The following is a 17,627-nucleotide window of genomic DNA, read 5'->3' as shown; positions in this document are numbered from 1 at the left end:
AAATAATATGACTTTTTTCCGGAAAATGGTACGAAAACCTTCTCAAGAATTGCAACAAATATATAAAAGATTTGAAGAAAAGAAATGTAGACAACCATCATTACAAATTTCTTCTACAAAAGTCGCACACGCATTTAATGCAAAAAGGAATGGCCCTCTTGTACAGTCATCCGATCATAGAATTACCAAACAATTTTCGAGTATAAAATTTCGAGGATTTACGTATGATTTAAATAAACGTAACAATTGTTGCATTTCATTTGATAGTAATGTGTACATATTGAAAAATATATTGTATGTAAACGATACAAATAATTACCATTTGGAAGTACAGAAATTTCAGGAAGTGGATTCTTTATATAACGTTGATGATTTAGATTCTCGAAAAATTGGAATTTTTAAGTGTTCAAAATTATCCGAAGAATCCATAATAATTCCGCTTGAAGAAATAAAGTGTAAGGCTTTTAAAATGCCTTTTTGGCGTAACTGTGAGAGATTTTTTGAAAAAATGATTTATGTAATAGTACAATTATTCGAACAACAGTGATTATTAAATTAGCACGAGATAAATTTCATTACACTGAATTGTAATATTGTGTATTTAATTTATAAGATTTTGAGTCAATAAACAAAAAAATATTAACTATAATTTAATGTTTTTGAACATCGAATAATTAATTTAATAATTAATTTAATAATAATTAATTTAATCATTAATTTAATGTGATGTGTACTAAAAGTTAAGTTAATTGTAAAATTTTAGCACTTATACTTAAAATTCAAATTATGCATAACTTGGATCAATTTATTAGAGTAAATCAAACCGCCAATCGCAAACAAATGTGACGAGTTTTGTTCTGTTTTCGATTCTCGCCTCGCATGCATATATACATATATGTAACTATATATTCGCGTGGCGCGTGGCGCTTCGATAGCGAGCATCACATGTTAACTTCGCAGAAAGAGATTGAAGAAACCGCACGCACGTCGGCACGTCGAAACGAGTTTACAGTTCAGATTTTACTTCCTTGTTGAGAAATTCGTGTACGTGTAATCGGAATAATGAGTAATGGAAATAATAAAAACGCATGTGCCTCTCATCAAGTGGGCAACTTTTATCTAGAGAAAAATAATTATCCATTAGCAACATGTAGTAATACAGGTTATGATTATTTCAACGATACTCAAAAACAATGCAGCGCGGTATTAGTGAAGTCTACTGACGCCACTCATAAAGATACACAATTTTCTCTTGATGGCAGTGTTATAGAAGAAATAGGCATCATAAACAAGAAAAGAAATGCTACCATTGAATTATCGAATGAAAAACGACTGCGAAGAAACAGTAGTGACAATTCTTCAGTAGAACAAGGTACGTTGTAAATTTTGTAGTGTGGCCTTAAAGAAATGTTATACGTATATATTGAAACATCTATTATATAATATTATTTACAAAAAATAGTAGTTTTTTAATAAACATTGTATAAATAACATATTGGATAAATTTTCGTATAACGAGAAGCTATTATGATATATTTCTTTCAGTAATTTGGTATTTTATAGTATTTTATAGTAATATTTCAATTCCTCGGCCTGTTAATATAATTAATTATATTTGTACGTAGATGAATCTGACGAAAATTGTAACGTTATGGATAACGCAAATAGAATATGTACATCATCTGATGATATGAAGACAATAAGAAAATCTTTACAGTATGTATTAAACAAATACACCATTATATTATCCTTACATAGAAATATAACTATTATATATAAATATAAACATGTAAATACATATAAATATCATTACAGTGATGAAATAATTTGTTTAATATCTTTATTATAAATGTAAATAAAAATGCCATATATTAATATTAATTATTTGCAGAACGTTACAGGAAAATGTTTGTTATATAAAAGCAAGTGTCGACAGACTTGAAAGAAAATTTAACTTACAAACTGATTTCCGAACAGCTATAAATGAAATAGGGTTACCGATATCGAACAGGCAGGCTTACATGGCGATAGATGCAGACAAAGAAAAAATAGCTGCAATAGTAAGTGCATAAAGTATACTTTCATAGAATTTTTTCAACGGGATTTTGAAATAAAAAAGTATTATGCAGTATTTTATAATAATTTATACATTTTAATAATAATAGCAGTCTATTATACTGGAAACTTTACTATATGCATATTATATTTTATTTGTTACATATGTACCCGATATGATAAAATATTAACAACACACCTGCATAGTCATATTAATAATCTTAGTTGTCTAGAAAAATAACTTTTGAAATATTTGCATCTTAAATTTTATCAATTATGTAGATATATAATTTAATTTATTATGTAATCTTTTAATATAGCAGGGATATATGCAATCTTTGGGAGGAATTAATTTACGCGACACCCTTAACGAATTTATGAAAGCAACATTCACTGATGAATTCGTTGCGAAAAACCTTACATGGAGGCGAGGAAAAGCAGAAAAATTACATTTCAGGGAGTCTGCGATAAGTGTGGCCTTTTATGGTAAATCATTACATTATATTTTTTGTTGTATTTTTTATCGCATGTTTAGGTAAGTATAATATTAATTAATCTGCATTTTATTACAGGAGCTACCAAAAATATAGCGAGTCTCGTCGATGTTACTTTAAAAAAATATTCGGAAGAAATAAAAATAGCGATAAAAAACGCCTCTCAACGGCATTACATGATAACAATTGGACGTCCACCGAGAGTTAAGGATTCAATTGAAAAAGAAAGGGCAATCCTGGCTAGATACGAACGCTAATAAAATTAATTAATATAAAATAAAATAATTAATAAATAAAATTAATAAAATGTAAGAAGAAAGAATATCAATAAAATATTGATTTAGATTAATATTGTGTTATTATTAATATTAGTAAATTAATAATATAATATTTATAAAAAATAACTAAAAAGTATATAAACATAAAAGTGGCTTATATATAAAGATACGTATGTTCTACAATAGACGTATATGTAGCACAATTTGTATAGTGCTATCTTAATTCTAAAGTAGACTTATAGGTAGCAGATATTAAATTGTATTACATATATTCTACAGTAAATATATAGGCAACGTGATATAATTAGTGCTATGTTTGTTATAAATTAAGCTTATATGTAGCTGATATTAAATACAGCTACATTCACCTTTGCTACATGTGATAGATTGTTTATTACAATATAATAATACTTGTGAGCTGTGACGGACATACAGTGGACGATTGTGACCATCTACGTGTAACATATTTTTAGTTTGATATTTGTACGATGGTGTGCTATCTGTTGGGATAAGCATTACATTCTATATGCATGGTCGATTCAAATAATTGACATCTATAGGTACTTTCCGATTCACACATGATGCGCATAAAGTGACAGAAAATGTATAATAATATGCGTAACATGAACTATACATTTTCTGTCACTTCATGCGCATCATGCGTGAATCGGAAAGTATATTATGTACCGATCAATTCATTCCAATTACAGTCGGTAATTTTTTCATGATAAAAAAATTATACATCTCTCATCGTCACGAGAACACAGCGTCTCTTTCGTCAAACGTGCGAACCGTACAAGAAAAATATGTGAAAAATGTAGCCACGACCACGACGGTGACGTTTCTTAATTAAAAAGTTTCACATTGAAACTTTGCATCGTTATATTTCTGCTTATAGAGCACATAGAGCAAAAATAAAGACACTTTCCTGATATAAATCGAACCAAGCAATTGATTAAATGTAATAAGAATTTGATCGATTCAGCGGTTATTGAGAACCGATAATATGCATTACTTGTAACTTAGCCTTTCGCGTAAAGATACACGGTGTGTCTTGCGCCTGAGTGATGATGACTCGACTTCAAGACACTACCGTGTCTTTTGATCTTTCTAAACCTATTATAATGAAATCCGAAGGTAAAACAATTAATATTTTATCCTTAATAGAATCAAAACATAAAACTAAAAAATCATGGCACTATAATTCTCTTTGTAAAATAGAAAACAATATTATTAACGATATGAAATGCTACTTTGAAGAATTTTTAAATTGTACATTACAAACTCTTCGTAAAAAAATTTTATGTTATAATTGTTCCAATCAGATAAATCAAGACAAATTAGGCCATTCTCATATCTGTTATATTGATTATAAAGTATATAAATCACGGTTTTTACTTATTGAAATAGTATCTTCTCATTATCCGATGATACGATATATTAAAAGATTAATATATAATTTAATCAATCTTAATAAAAAACTGAATAAATTACATAAAGCATTAAATGATGTTGATGTAAATACACTTCAAGATATTGTAAGTGAGGCTCAACAAAAAGCAAATACTTTTACACAGGTGACTACGGAAATTAATTTAAATGAAGATGAAATTCAGTCTCAATATTACTTAGCTTTCAAAGCATTTACAAAACGATCACAAGATGTTCCAAAATATGCCTGTATTTCTTGTACAAAATATTGTTTCAAAAGAGATATTCTCATGATAAAAGTTGACAAAAAAAATGGTAAAACAGTTTGGAATAATTTTATTAATGATGTAAGATTAGAAATAAATGAAAATTGTGTTATTTGCAAATTTTGGGATCAATATTTTAAAAAGAACAAACTGCCGCCAACATGTAGAACCAATAAACTCGAAATTCTACCAGTACCAAAAGAAATAACAAAATTAAATGAATACGAACGAATTCTTATACAACGAGCAAAAGCATTACAAATTGTGCAAAGAGCACATACGGTAATGAATCAAAACACACAGTAGTGTCTTGAAGTCGAGTCATCATCACTCAGGCGCAAGACACACCGTGTATCTTTACGCGAAAGGCTAAGTTGCGAGTAATGCATATTATCGGTTCTCAATAACCGCTGAATTGATCAAATTCTTATTACATTTAATCAATTGCTTGGGTTCAATTTATATCAGGAAAGTGTCTTTATTTTTGCTCTATGTGCTCTATAAGCAGAAATATAACAATGCAAAAGTTTCAATGTGAAACTTTTTAATTAAGAAACGTCACCGTCGTGGTCGTGGCTACATTTTTCACATATTTTTCTTGTACGGTTCGCACGTTTGACGAAAGAGGCGCTGTGTTCTCGTGACGATGAGAGATGTATAATTTTTTTATCATGCGAGAAATTACGACTGTAATTGGAATGAATTGATCGGTACATAGTATACTTTCTGATTCACGCATGATGCGCATGAAGTGACAGAAAATGTATAGTTCATGTCACGCATATTATACATTTTCTGTCACTTTATGCGCATCATGTGTGAATCGGAAAGTACCTATAGATGTCAATTATTTGTATCGACCATGCATATCGAATGTAATACTTATCCAAATAGTTGCTACCTATGTATCGATTAATTTATTGCAATTGCAATCACCCAGGTAGCAAGCACACGTCATTTTGACGTTTTAAATTGGTCATTCACTGACTATTCTTGACGTCACGAATTGACGTTTTTATAACGTAAAAGACGATCTAATGTCACAGACCTGACATCATGACATCATGACATGTACCACATTTTGACGTCTTTCTCTTAGCATAATAATATATTTAATAATGTTGTCGAATAAAGCACTCTCTAAAAGTGAATCAGTGTATTATCACTGAAAAACAGTAAATAATCACTGATTACAGTAATTATAAGTACAGCGCTGTAAATCAGTGATATTTTATAGAAAGAATCAGTTAATAATTTTGACTATTTCAGTAATATCTCAGTAATATTCCTTTCGTTATTGCCAGTAATATTAAACTACAATTCATCTCTCTATTTCATAAATATAATATAATAAATATAAAAATATAATATATAATAAATATAAATATAAATAAATAAATATATAAATATATATATATATATATATATATATATATATATAAAGTCTGATCGCGAAATAAGTCATGTCATATAAAAAATTTTAAAAGATTTTTTTTATGGGATCGATGTACTAACTAATGACATTCATAATAAAATAATAGTCACTTCGTGACTGAAAAATGACGTCAAAATAATGTTACAGCAAGACGTCAATATAAAGTCATGTAACAATAATCAGTCATTTTGACAACATATGACCAAAAATGACTAGTTTGGACGTCAAAATGACGTGTGCTTGCTACCTGGGCAGTAATCCCTCACATAAAAAAATTGGAACACGAAAAACTCATCCTATATGCAGTCTCCTGCACTATCACACTATCTAGTAACATTAATAATAGATTTCTAAAGTTATTTAGAGACGATTTTTCTTCATTGAAAATGTCGAAGGTTTGTAACTAAACCTAAAATTAAAATTTTATTAAAGTGAACTTCACCTGGAATTATAATAATTGAAGAATGTAGCTTTGTTAATATTTTAAATTTACGAAGTTTGCAAAAAGTATATTAAGGGGTTATATCACCTTTTTGACTTTTTTTTTCGTTTTTTTTTTATTGGCTTAAATGCTCGATAAACTATCCAAAAATGAAATCCAAAAGGTTTTATGGGAGAGGAGATTTTTTAAATAATTTAAAAAGTCAATTTTTCGGAAAAAACCGCAGCGCTGTTTTGCGGGTAATTCAAACGCGCTCGAGTGCGGCGCAGTTGTGGTCTTTTTCTCTATCTTAATCACTGTCGATAGTTTTAAGATTCAAAATTTGACTAATAGACGTCTCTACTATTCAAATTTACGAACTGTAAAAGGATATGATGCGAAAATATCCGTTGAGAGAGAAAAACATGGCGTTTTGCTTACTCGTGAGCCACACGTGTTTCTTGTTGTTGTAGTGAGTTTATCAATCTATCTTGTCTTTATTTAGAAAATGAGTAAAGTATATTGTGCTTCCCGTAAAGGGACTAAAACAAGCCAGAAAATACAGAGAAAAAGAAATTCCGGCAAGTGGAAAGTGCAAAATCGATACTTACTGGAGGAGCAAGATGAGAGCGTCGGCACGTCAGCGAAAAAAATAAAATTGTTTGAAAACAATTATGATATCGATTATGATAGTACATTTGGATATCGCATACTGCAATTCGCCTCAGTTTTTTCTATTTTATCTGAAGTTTTAGTATGTTCCACTTGTCATAAAAAAGTAAAATTTACGGAAGCCAGTAAGCAAGACTTAAGTTTTAAAATTGTAGTGACTTGTGATGACTGTGCTCCGGTATACACATAGACAGTTGCTCTAAAATTGAAAATAAGGCGTACGAAATAAATCGGCGAATTATAGCTATCAAATCAAGCTATCTGAGCGCTCCCTTTCTTAAGAAGCTAAAGAAGCTCGCAAGGCCGCAATATCTTCAAGAAAGGATGACGACCATGAGAATCTTCAACTAGAAGGCCAATTGTATGGTGCAGGCATCGCAGATTAGAGGTAAATCAAAAATTTCATTTAAATTTTACTACTTAAAACTTTAAACGCGTTTATCTCGAAACCATGTTTTTCGAGCTGGCCGTATCACTAGCGCCTTCAATTTTCAGCCGATTGACTTCAAAATTTAACTGTAGCTTTACAATAACATTGTCCAACGAACGGCGTAGGATTTTTTTAATTAATTAAAAATTACCGATTTTATGGCCGATTTTCGATTGAATTTTTCGAAAGAAAAAAAACTTTTGCTTCAAATCGACGCCATTTTTTTTAAATCGATTAATAAAAAAAATCCTACGCCATTCACTAGGTCTTGGACCATATTTTCAGAAAAATTTTGAATTTTTGTTCCAGATGCAGAATTGTGATCTGTAGAGGTACGGTCAGCAAGGTCAACGACGAAAAATGGATTTTTTTCAAAGAGCTACAGTGCCGCCATTTTGATTTTTAAAAATATAAAAAAAATTTTTTTTTATACCTTAAGACCTGTACTTTATTGTAGAGAAAATCAGAATTTAATAAATCTTTCCATTTATTTTAAATCGTTTCAAGAAAATGACCCTTGATTTAGTGAACACAAGGTGATATTACCCCTTAAGTAGAGAAGATCGTCATATTTTAATAAAATGACGGGGCTGGTGGCAGATTCTTTGCTTATTTATTTGGATATTTAACATATTCTCAAAAATTACTTTTTTAAAAAGTATAAAAAAGTTAATCATGTGTAAGTATTAAATTGTAAAAAATTTTATGTTATTGTAAAAAACTGTTTTATGCACAAGACATAGTATTATTTAAACTACAAAAATGTTACATTAAACAAAGTTAATGTGCAAAATAGTTATTTCTTAATTGTCTACAAAAATTAGTGATATCCTAAAAAAATTACCTTTTCAAAAAATGGTAAAAAAAAGAAGTCGAGTCATCTCAGTAGTAAAACATTATAATAAAAATTATGTATAAAACTATTTTACAAAAAATTATTTTAATAAAAAATTGCTGTATTAAAAAAAATTGTGTAAAATAGTTGTCATAACTATCTACAAAAATTAATGATATATTTAAATAGAAAATTACGTCGAGAATAAAAGAGTGCGATTTTATTTTATGTTTATCAACAGTGTGTGTGTGTGTGTGTGTGTGTGTGTGTGTGTGTGTGTGTGTAAGTGTATGTGTGTGTGTGTGTGTCTGTCTGTCTCTCTGTGTGTGTGTGTGTGTGTGTCTGTCTGTCTGTCTGTCTGTGTGTGTGTTTGTGTGTCTGTTGTGTGTGTTTGTGTGTGTGTGTGTTAGATGTGATTGACTGCTGATAAATAATTAGATGAAGAAAAATTATGTTTATATTTTCGTCGAAAATTATTACATTTTTGTCGTAAAAGTTAGAATCCCGATTTCTTCAACGATGAACAGTTGATTCATGTAGCTCGTAATTAAAAAAATTTTAATTATTAAATTAAAATGAGTCTAACTTAAGTACTATATTTTCCAAGTTACAGAATACAGAACAATATTGGAAAATACCTAGAAGTAATTTGCATTGCATGATATGTAATTATGGACCTGCTACTTGGTTTCTTACTCTCAGTCCATGTGAGTGGTTATGGACAGATTTGATAGAATATCTTCAAGAGATAAATGAACCAATTGCCAATCAAAAATCTGCGAACGAGCTTATTGCTCTCGATCCTGTATCAACTTCGAGATTCGTAGATAATAAATTTAAAGCTATGCTTGATTTTATTTGTTCACCTGATAATCCAATCGGAGAGGTCACTCATTACTTTTGGCGCCGTGAATATCAAGGTAGAAGTATGTAACATTTTCATTTGTTAATTTGGATAAAAGATGCCCCGATAATTGGTACATCATCTAATGAAGATATTTCATCTTTTATCTTAAAATATGCTACTTGTAGAATGCCAAATGAAAAGTTATCACCTGAATTACATCGACGTGTAAATACACATCAACGACATAAATATAATAATTACTGTTTGCGTACCAAAAAAACTAAAATAGGTTTTTCGAAAGTATGCAGATTTGGCTTTTCACGACCCGTAACAGACACTTTGAAACTTAGAGACGTTGTTGTTTCAATAGCGGATAGAAAAAGATTGAAAACAAAAAGCAGACTGTACGATTTGCCACGATCTAAAGAGGAAATTAATATTAATGATTATAATCCAGCTATTCTTACTGCTTGGGAAGGAAACATGGATATTCAGTTTGTAGGTGAAAAATCTACGTTATTGACTTGGTATACTACGAAATATGTTTCTAAAGCAGAGAAGAGTAATAACGCAGAAAATACATTTGAAAAGATAAATTAAACAAAATCGTTAAGAAGTTGGAATATTGGAATGCGTATGTTGAATCATAGAGAATGTGGAACTCTTGAAGCTGCTGATACATTGCTAGGAATATCATTATATGGTACTGACAAGGAAACGACTATAAGATGGTTAGATGTAAATATGATTAGGAGTAGAAAACTTAAATCTCACAAAGAGATTGAAATGTTAGATTCTGAATCTGTGGATATTTTTTATCCTTCTTTAATTGATACATATTATCCAAGCAGACCTAAAGAATTAGAATCTACTAATTTATATGATTATGCAAAATGGTATGATAATACAAAAACTAAACCAATTTCTAAGACAAGAAAGTATTACATGCTTGGTGAATCTCTATATTTAACGAAACGTAAACGTGGATACCTTATCAATCATTACAAATACAATGTTCATACTCAACCAGAACGTTATTATTTTTCATTATTGTTATTATTTCAGCCTTGGAGAGATATTAGTGAATTAAAGAATAGATGTGATAGTTATGCAGAAGCATTTTCTTTAATACAATTTAAATTGAAAGATGCTCTTCAATATCATGAAAGAATAACCGACATTAAGTAAGGTATGGATAATATCCAAGAATTAATTGAAAAAAAATATCAGAAGTTACAAAAGATGAAGATGAAAACAACTATCTTGATGTATTAGAATGTGTTCCTGTCGAAATCGAAAGAGCTATGAAAGACTTTAAAGATATTGGCAATAAATTTAATGAAGTTAACGTCGAAGAAATGATAATGCAATTAAATATTGATCAAAAACGAATCTTTGATACAATTACTAGTAGTATATTTGATGAAAATAGTGAAGTTTTTAGACTTTACGTAAGCGGTGAAGGTGGTACTGGAAAGAGTTTCTTGATAAAAACTATTAGATTTTGGATCAAAAAGTATATGGGAAAGGACACGGCAATAACTGCACTAACCGGCACTATACCAGCTTTTAATATTGATGGACTTACTATTCACAGATTGTTTCAATTACCGGTAGAACATGGTCATACTACCAAGTATAAACAACTTTCTGATATAGTACTTAAAATTATACGAGATGAACTTAAGAATGTTGTGTAAATAATTATCGATGAAGTTTCAATGATTTCAAATATCACTTTAATGTATATACATTTTCGATTAACAGAAATATTTAATACCACCGATTGTGATAATGAATGGTTCGGCAAAAAACATATACTTCTTTTTGAAGATTTATTACAACTTCCACCTGTGCATGAGGATTCGCCATTTATTGAATTATCTAAACTAAAAATTGAGAAGTATATTGGTGCAATGGGAGCTGTAAATTTATGGTCTTTATTTAGTTATGATGAATTACAAATTAACGTGCGACAACAAGGTGATAATTCTTATCGAGATATATTAACGAGAATTCGTGTTGGAACAGTAACAGATTCAGATATAACTATTTTAGAAACAAGGAAAATAAATTTTAAAAAAATTAATTGTGATGGTCGATTACAAGAATTATGTGATTATTTGCAAAGCTTACCAATGGATACAGTTTGTTTAATTTCAACTTGTGCATTATGTGATGTTTTGAATACTGCGATGTTAAATCGTATTTCTTCGGATGAGATTGAACTCGTTGCTCAAGATCTAGCAGAATGTGCAACATATTTAAAAAAAAAGTTATGAAGATATTAAATAAAGATGATGAAGATAGTTCTCGAACAGCTGGCTTAGCGAGAATTATAACTATAAAATTAGGAGCACGTATAATGATTAGAAGAAATATCGATGTTAGTTTAGGTCTTGTAAATGGTAGAATTGATACAATTACATCAATTATGCGTAATGCATTAGACAATGAAGTAGAAAAAATAAAAATAACAGTGTCATCAGGAATAGAGCATATTATAGAACGCATAAGCGTTAAATTCGAAGTAATAGATAAAGCATTTGTTATAAGAAAACAATTTCCTATATGTCTAAGTTATGCTATGACTATTCACAAAAGTCAAGGTCTGAGTTTAAAACATGCTGTTGTAGAAGCTGGAAATTTTATATTTAGTTGTGGACAAATATATGTCGCTCTTTCACGAGTAACTACGCTGAGTGGGTTGCATCTTATAAATTTTGATCTTTCCTCTGTTAAAGCAAATGAATTAGCTATAATAGAATATAATAGATTAAAGCGAAAACAATAAGAATAGCGAAAACAATATCGGCCAAATCTTTTAAATATTAATATTTCGAAACAACGTGTCTGCAAGGTTCGTGCTATTATTTGGATGTTATCAAAGAATATTTCAGAATGTCAAATTGATGATAAGAATATTAATGATTGTACTTTATGGTATGTAAAAGGACTACCAAATGTCGATAACATATCTTGTTATGCTAATGTTTCAATTCAATATTTGCTTCATTCTCCTATTTTCAGAAAATTGTTACTTCATCTTGAACATTCAAATATTATAAAAAAATTTATTAATTCTTACGTATCAGACGATAAAACTATTAATATAATGGCAATACGTCAATTAGCAGGATATAAATATATTGAAAAATTTCAGCAAGATGTTAGTGAGTTTATTATAGATTTAATTAATAGCATAGATAATATAAAGAATGTAGTTGAAAACCAATTAAACATAACTTCACAATGTAAGGTATGCAATTATACAAATATAAAAAAGCATACAAATTATATATTATTACTTCAATTACCTGAAAATGTAAAGAAATCATATACTCTACAAGAATTAATACAATATTGTTTTACGTTGGAATAATGTTGAAAAAATATGTACCAATTGTAATGCTATTTCTTTGCTTAAAAAGACTAATATAATAGGGACAAAAAGTATTATTATCTTACAGTTGCCATTATTTAAAATCAATGATATAAAAATTATTAAAATAACAGATTTAAAAATTAAAGTTGTACCTACGGAAAAGATATATATTGGTGGAAATACATATAAAATCATTAGTGGAATTTTTCATGAAGGTAAAAATATACTTGATAGACATTACACAAACATTACGTGCTAAAGGTACTGAATGGCAATTAATAAATGATTTAGTAGTACAAAAGTGTAGTTGGCCTCGAAGTGCTAAAAATGCATATATACTTTTTGCAGAAAAAATATAATTTTTACAAAAAGGTGTGATATCTCTCTAAAAAGACCTTATAAAGGTAAAAAAAGTACGCCAAGTACATAAAAAATATTACACCTTGTATAGCAAAAATTTTGTTGGGAGTGTGCAATCATCTCTCATACATATATATCTATGCCGGTTGCGGCCATATTAGGTCTAGTTTTTTCTGTGGTCCTTTCGACAGATGTCGCGTACTTAAGAACGGACAAAAAGGGTAGTTGTCTCGACTTGCTTGACTCGCTCTCTCGTGCTTGAGTTACTGTACGTCTTGTTGTAACACTGTGCTTCAACGTGTATTTTCGATTATATTTCTATCTTAATAAACATCAACCACAACAGGTTATGGGCCCAGAGTGACTTCCACTGCGTTAAGAGAATAACAACGATGGAAGATCGTCAACAGCTAGTGACACAGCTCACGCGAGCTTCATGCACGCGATGGAAATTTGAGATGATGGCACTTCTGGAATCGAAATCAGTTGAAGGCTTAATTGATGGAACAAGGACGGAACCTGCAGAAACTGCTGACGAAACTACGAAAGCAACATGGCGGAAGAACAATGCGTTGGCAAAATCGCTGATTTCAAAAACTCTTGATGAAGATCATTTTAAGGTTATCTCAACATGCACTACAGCGAGAGATATGTGGACTCGTCTGACAGCATTATATGAAGATGTGTCGGCGACTACAAAGCTGTTAGTCAATGAGGATTTTCATGGCTACCGTTGGTTAGAAGGTATGAACGTATCGACGTACATTGCGGGCCTAACCGAAGTTGTGCAACGATTGAGAAGCCTTGGTGAGACGGTCAGTAGGGAAACTATGATCGCGAAAATCGTCCGTGGTTTGCCTGAACAGTTCAACAGTTTCCGAGAGGTATGGCGGATTGCACCGAATCCGAATTTAACAATTGCTGAATTACAGGGAAAGCTCATGGACATCGAAAATGAGTCTGGCAAAGAGCAGATCGTCAAAAGCAATCCCGGGGATGCATTGATGTCCAAGGAAAAGCAATGGAAAATCAAGTCAAAAGGTAAACAGCAAGGTAAACAGCAAAGTCAGTCTAAGAGTAAGAAAGTTTTCAAATGCCACAATTGTGATGGTATAGGACATTTTGCTAGAGATTGTCCATCAGATAAAAAATCCGGCAAAGATATGAAGAAAGGCAACAATAAAGAATTTTCAGCTGACCAAGAAGCCTTCGTGTCCTCCCTAAGTGATGATGATAACGAGTGCTGGATGGCCGATTCAGCCGCTTATCGCCATATCACAAAAAGAAAGGAATGGTTCTCAGAATTGAAGTCACTCAATCCACCCGAAAAGGTCAGAATCGGCGATGATGAATATCTAGATGCAACTGCTAAGGGCACCATTGATATATGGGCATATGATGGCAATAAATGGCAGGCAAAAATCCTAAAGGAAGTACGTTATTGTCCTAATTTTGGATCGGCTAACTTATTTAGTATTGGTGCTGCCGCAGAGTATGGACATGAAACATTGTTCACAAAGAATGGCGTGGTCGTTAGAGGACCAAATGGTGGTGTGCGAATCGTCGGTGTCAAGAAAAGTTCAACGACATACAAATTGATGATCAAACTGAGAATTAGTGGTGAAGTTCATTCAGCTCAAGATGGACAAGTTACTTGGCAACTTTGGCATCAACGATTAGGCCACGCGTGCCTCAAACAAGTCAAGGCTGTGCTAAGGTCTAAAGGAATTACAGCTACAGGCAGTGAGAAATTCTTCTGTAAAGCTTGCGTTTATGGAAAAATATCGAAAGGACCTTACAAAAGTATTCGGAAAGAAGAATGTAAACCTGGGACACGAATCCATGCGGATACAAGTGGAAAAATCTCTACGCCATCTATGTCTGGTTGTCAATACTTTGTATCTTTTACTGATGAGAGCACTGGCTTTATAAAAGTCGCATTCATTAAGAAGAAGAATGAAGTGCTAAATGCATTCAAGAAAGTTGTTCAGGAAGTCAAAGTCGAAACTGGAAACCGAGTTGAAATCTTGAGAACTGATCAAGGAACAAGGAGAATTCATCAGTAAAGAATTCAAGAAATTTTTACTAGAAAATGGCATCACTCACGAAATGAGTGTTGAGTATACCCCTCAATCGAATGGTCTTGCCGAGAAATCGATTCGGACTCTGACAGAGAAGGCAAGAGCCATGATCTTGGACGCAGGATTACATAAATCACTCTGGGCCGAATGTGTATATACAAGCGCCTACTTGTCAAATAGATTGCCTAGAGCTGATGGATCAGTAACAAGTTTTGAACTATGGCATAAAAAGCCTGCTTCCATTGAACATTTGAAGTCTTTTGCATGTCAAGCGTACGTACATGTGCCTAGACAAAAGAGGGCCAAGTTTGATACTAAGGCTTGGAAAGGAATCTTGATTGGCTACGGACCAAGTGATAAAATGTATCGTATCTATGATCCTCAACGACAAAGAGTTGAAGTCGTCCGTGACGTAAAATTTAACGAAGTAAATGAGAAGAAAAATCGTGTGATCTACGCTGAAGATGAAGTAAATGTTTACGATGATGACATTGAAGAGAACACATCAACGATCATCAATGAAGAGTTATCTGAAGATGGACAAAAGGCAGTAGTAAGGAAGCCAGGTCGTCCGAAGGGATCAAAGACTAAGAAATACTCCATAGTACCATTGTCAATGTCGCTTCGAAATCGAGGTACATCTGAGACTACTGAAGAATCAGATCAAGAAATCAATAATGGTCAAGAGAATGACAACATTATATATATGGCAATGGACGGGCCAACAACATTTGAAGATGCACTTGACAGTGATCAGAATAATGAATGGCTATCTGCAATGCAAGATGAGTTAGATTCACTAGTCAACAATAAGGTATTTAAAGTGACCAAATTGCCGAAAGATAAGAAGCCGTTGCAAACTGGTTGGGTTTTAAAAACCAAGAGGAATCCTGATGGAACCATAGATCGGCTAAAGGCCAGAATTGTTGCCAAAGGCTACGCACAGAAGTCAGGACTGGACTATAATGAAACATATGCACCTGTTGTACGAAGTGCATCTGTTCGAGTACTTTTAGGAATTGTTGCATATGAAGATCTAGCTATGGTTCAATGTGACGTAATGACGGCATTTCTTTATGGAGATCTGGAGGATGAAATCTATGTTAGACCACCTGAAGGCATCGAATTGGAAGACACAAAAGTTTGGAAACTTGAGAAGTCGCTATACGGATTGAAACAGTCACCGCGATGCTGGAACACCAAGTTCGATTATTTCCTGAAGAAATTTGGACTGATACGATCACTGGCAGATCCATGCATCTACTATTCTCATGATAAGAGGGGGAGAATACTAGTTGCTCTTTACGTAGATGATCTATTGATAGCTGGCAGTAACAACAAGGTGATCAATGAAATAGTTGATCATCTAAAGAATGAATTCGAAATCAAGGTATTCGAACCGAATTGCTTTGTTGGTTTTGAGCTGGAGCGAGATCGTGCTAACAAGACGATCAGCTTAAGTCAAATCGGATACTTGAGAAAGGTATTGGAACGCTTCAACATGAGTAATTGCAATCAGTCATCAACCCTAGGAGAAGAAAAGTCATTAAAGAAGACTGATGAAACCAAGAAAACAATAAATGAAGTCAGTTTTCCTTATCAACAAGCTATTGGTTCTTTACTATACGCCGTTATGATGACTAGACCAGACATTGCGTTTCAAGTTGGAAAAGCTGCAAGAAAAGTTCAAAATCCAAGCCATGAGGATGTAGTAGCTGTAAAACATATTATGCGCTACATTAAAGGAACATTGAACACTCGTTTAAAGATAGGAGATGGCAAGCTAATATTAGAAGGATTCTACGACTCTAACTACGCTGGTTGCTATGAAACTGCTAAAAGTACATACGGTAATGTCTTCCTATTCAATAATGGAGCAGTTGCTTGGGAATCAAGGAAGAGCAACATCGTAGCAGACTCAACTACAGTGGCTGAATATCAGGCTGCTTTCGAAGCCACGAAGCTATCAATCTGGTTACGAGATTTGATTGGCGAGTTATCTATACTAGAAGGACCAACTACGATTTGATGCGACAATCAGGCAGCAGTGAAGCTATCAAACTCTGAAGATCACAAGAAACGTACCAAACATGTGAACGTCAGATTTCATTTCCTCAGAGAAGCTGTCAAGGATGGAACTGCTGAAACATGTCTCAGGACTGGAAAATCCTGCAGACATGTTTACCAAACCCCTCCCTAGTGTTAAACTCAAAAACTGTTGCGAACTATTGAATCTAAAATAAGCTGATTGCAAGAGGGGGTGTTGGGAGTGTGCAATCATCTCTCATATATATCTATGCCTACATATATATCTATGCCGGTTGCGGCCATATTAGGTCTAGTTTTTTCTGTGGTCCTTTCGACAGATGTCGCGTACTTAAGAACGGACAAAAAGGGTAGTTGTCTCGACTTGCTTGACTCGCTCTCTCGTGCTTGAGTTACTGTACGTCTTGTTGTAACACTGTGCTTCAACGTGTATTCTCGATTATATTTCTATCTTAATAAACATCAACCACAACAAATTTATATTTAATATATTTTATAAAAATATCCCTAAAAATAATTTACAGAAATTTTCCTTAAAAAAATAGTTCTCGTAAAAGAAAAACAAAACTAAGTATGAAATCAACAATTAAC

At 32.1% G+C, this 17,627-nt stretch overlaps 1 protein-coding gene across 1 annotated transcript; it reads left to right on the top strand.

Moving 5' to 3' along the window:
* The first annotated feature begins 1,018 nt into the window (after positions 1-1,018).
* Positions 1,019-2,806, top strand: LOC112637399. The gene is made up of 5 exons (XM_025407128.1): positions 1,019-1,372; positions 1,626-1,716; positions 1,892-2,060; positions 2,376-2,541; positions 2,628-2,806. The coding sequence occupies exons 1-5, from the start codon at positions 1,063-1,065 to the stop codon at positions 2,804-2,806; spliced, it is 915 nt and encodes a 304-aa protein (XP_025262913.1). The 5' UTR covers positions 1,019-1,062.
* The last annotated feature ends 14,821 nt before the right edge of the window (positions 2,807-17,627 follow it).

Source organism: Camponotus floridanus, unplaced genomic scaffold (genome assembly GCF_003227725.1).
Source record: "Camponotus floridanus strain SB8 unplaced genomic scaffold, Cflo_v7.5 scaffold161, whole genome shotgun sequence".
NCBI lineage: Eukaryota > Metazoa > Arthropoda > Insecta > Hymenoptera > Formicidae > Camponotus > Camponotus floridanus.
This window is presented reverse-complemented; position numbering and strand designations above follow the sequence as displayed.

Coding starts and splice junctions, on each gene's coding strand:
- LOC112637399 (XM_025407128.1), top strand. CDS start 1,063: ATGAGTAATGGAAATAATAAAAACGCATGTGCCTCTCATCAAGTGGGC. Junction 1,373..1,625: donor CAATTCTTCAGTAGAACAAG/GTACGTTGTAAA, acceptor ATTTGTACGTAG/ATGAATCTGACGAAAATTGT. Junction 2,542..2,627: donor GATAAGTGTGGCCTTTTATG/GTAAATCATTAC, acceptor ATTTTATTACAG/GAGCTACCAAAAATATAGCG.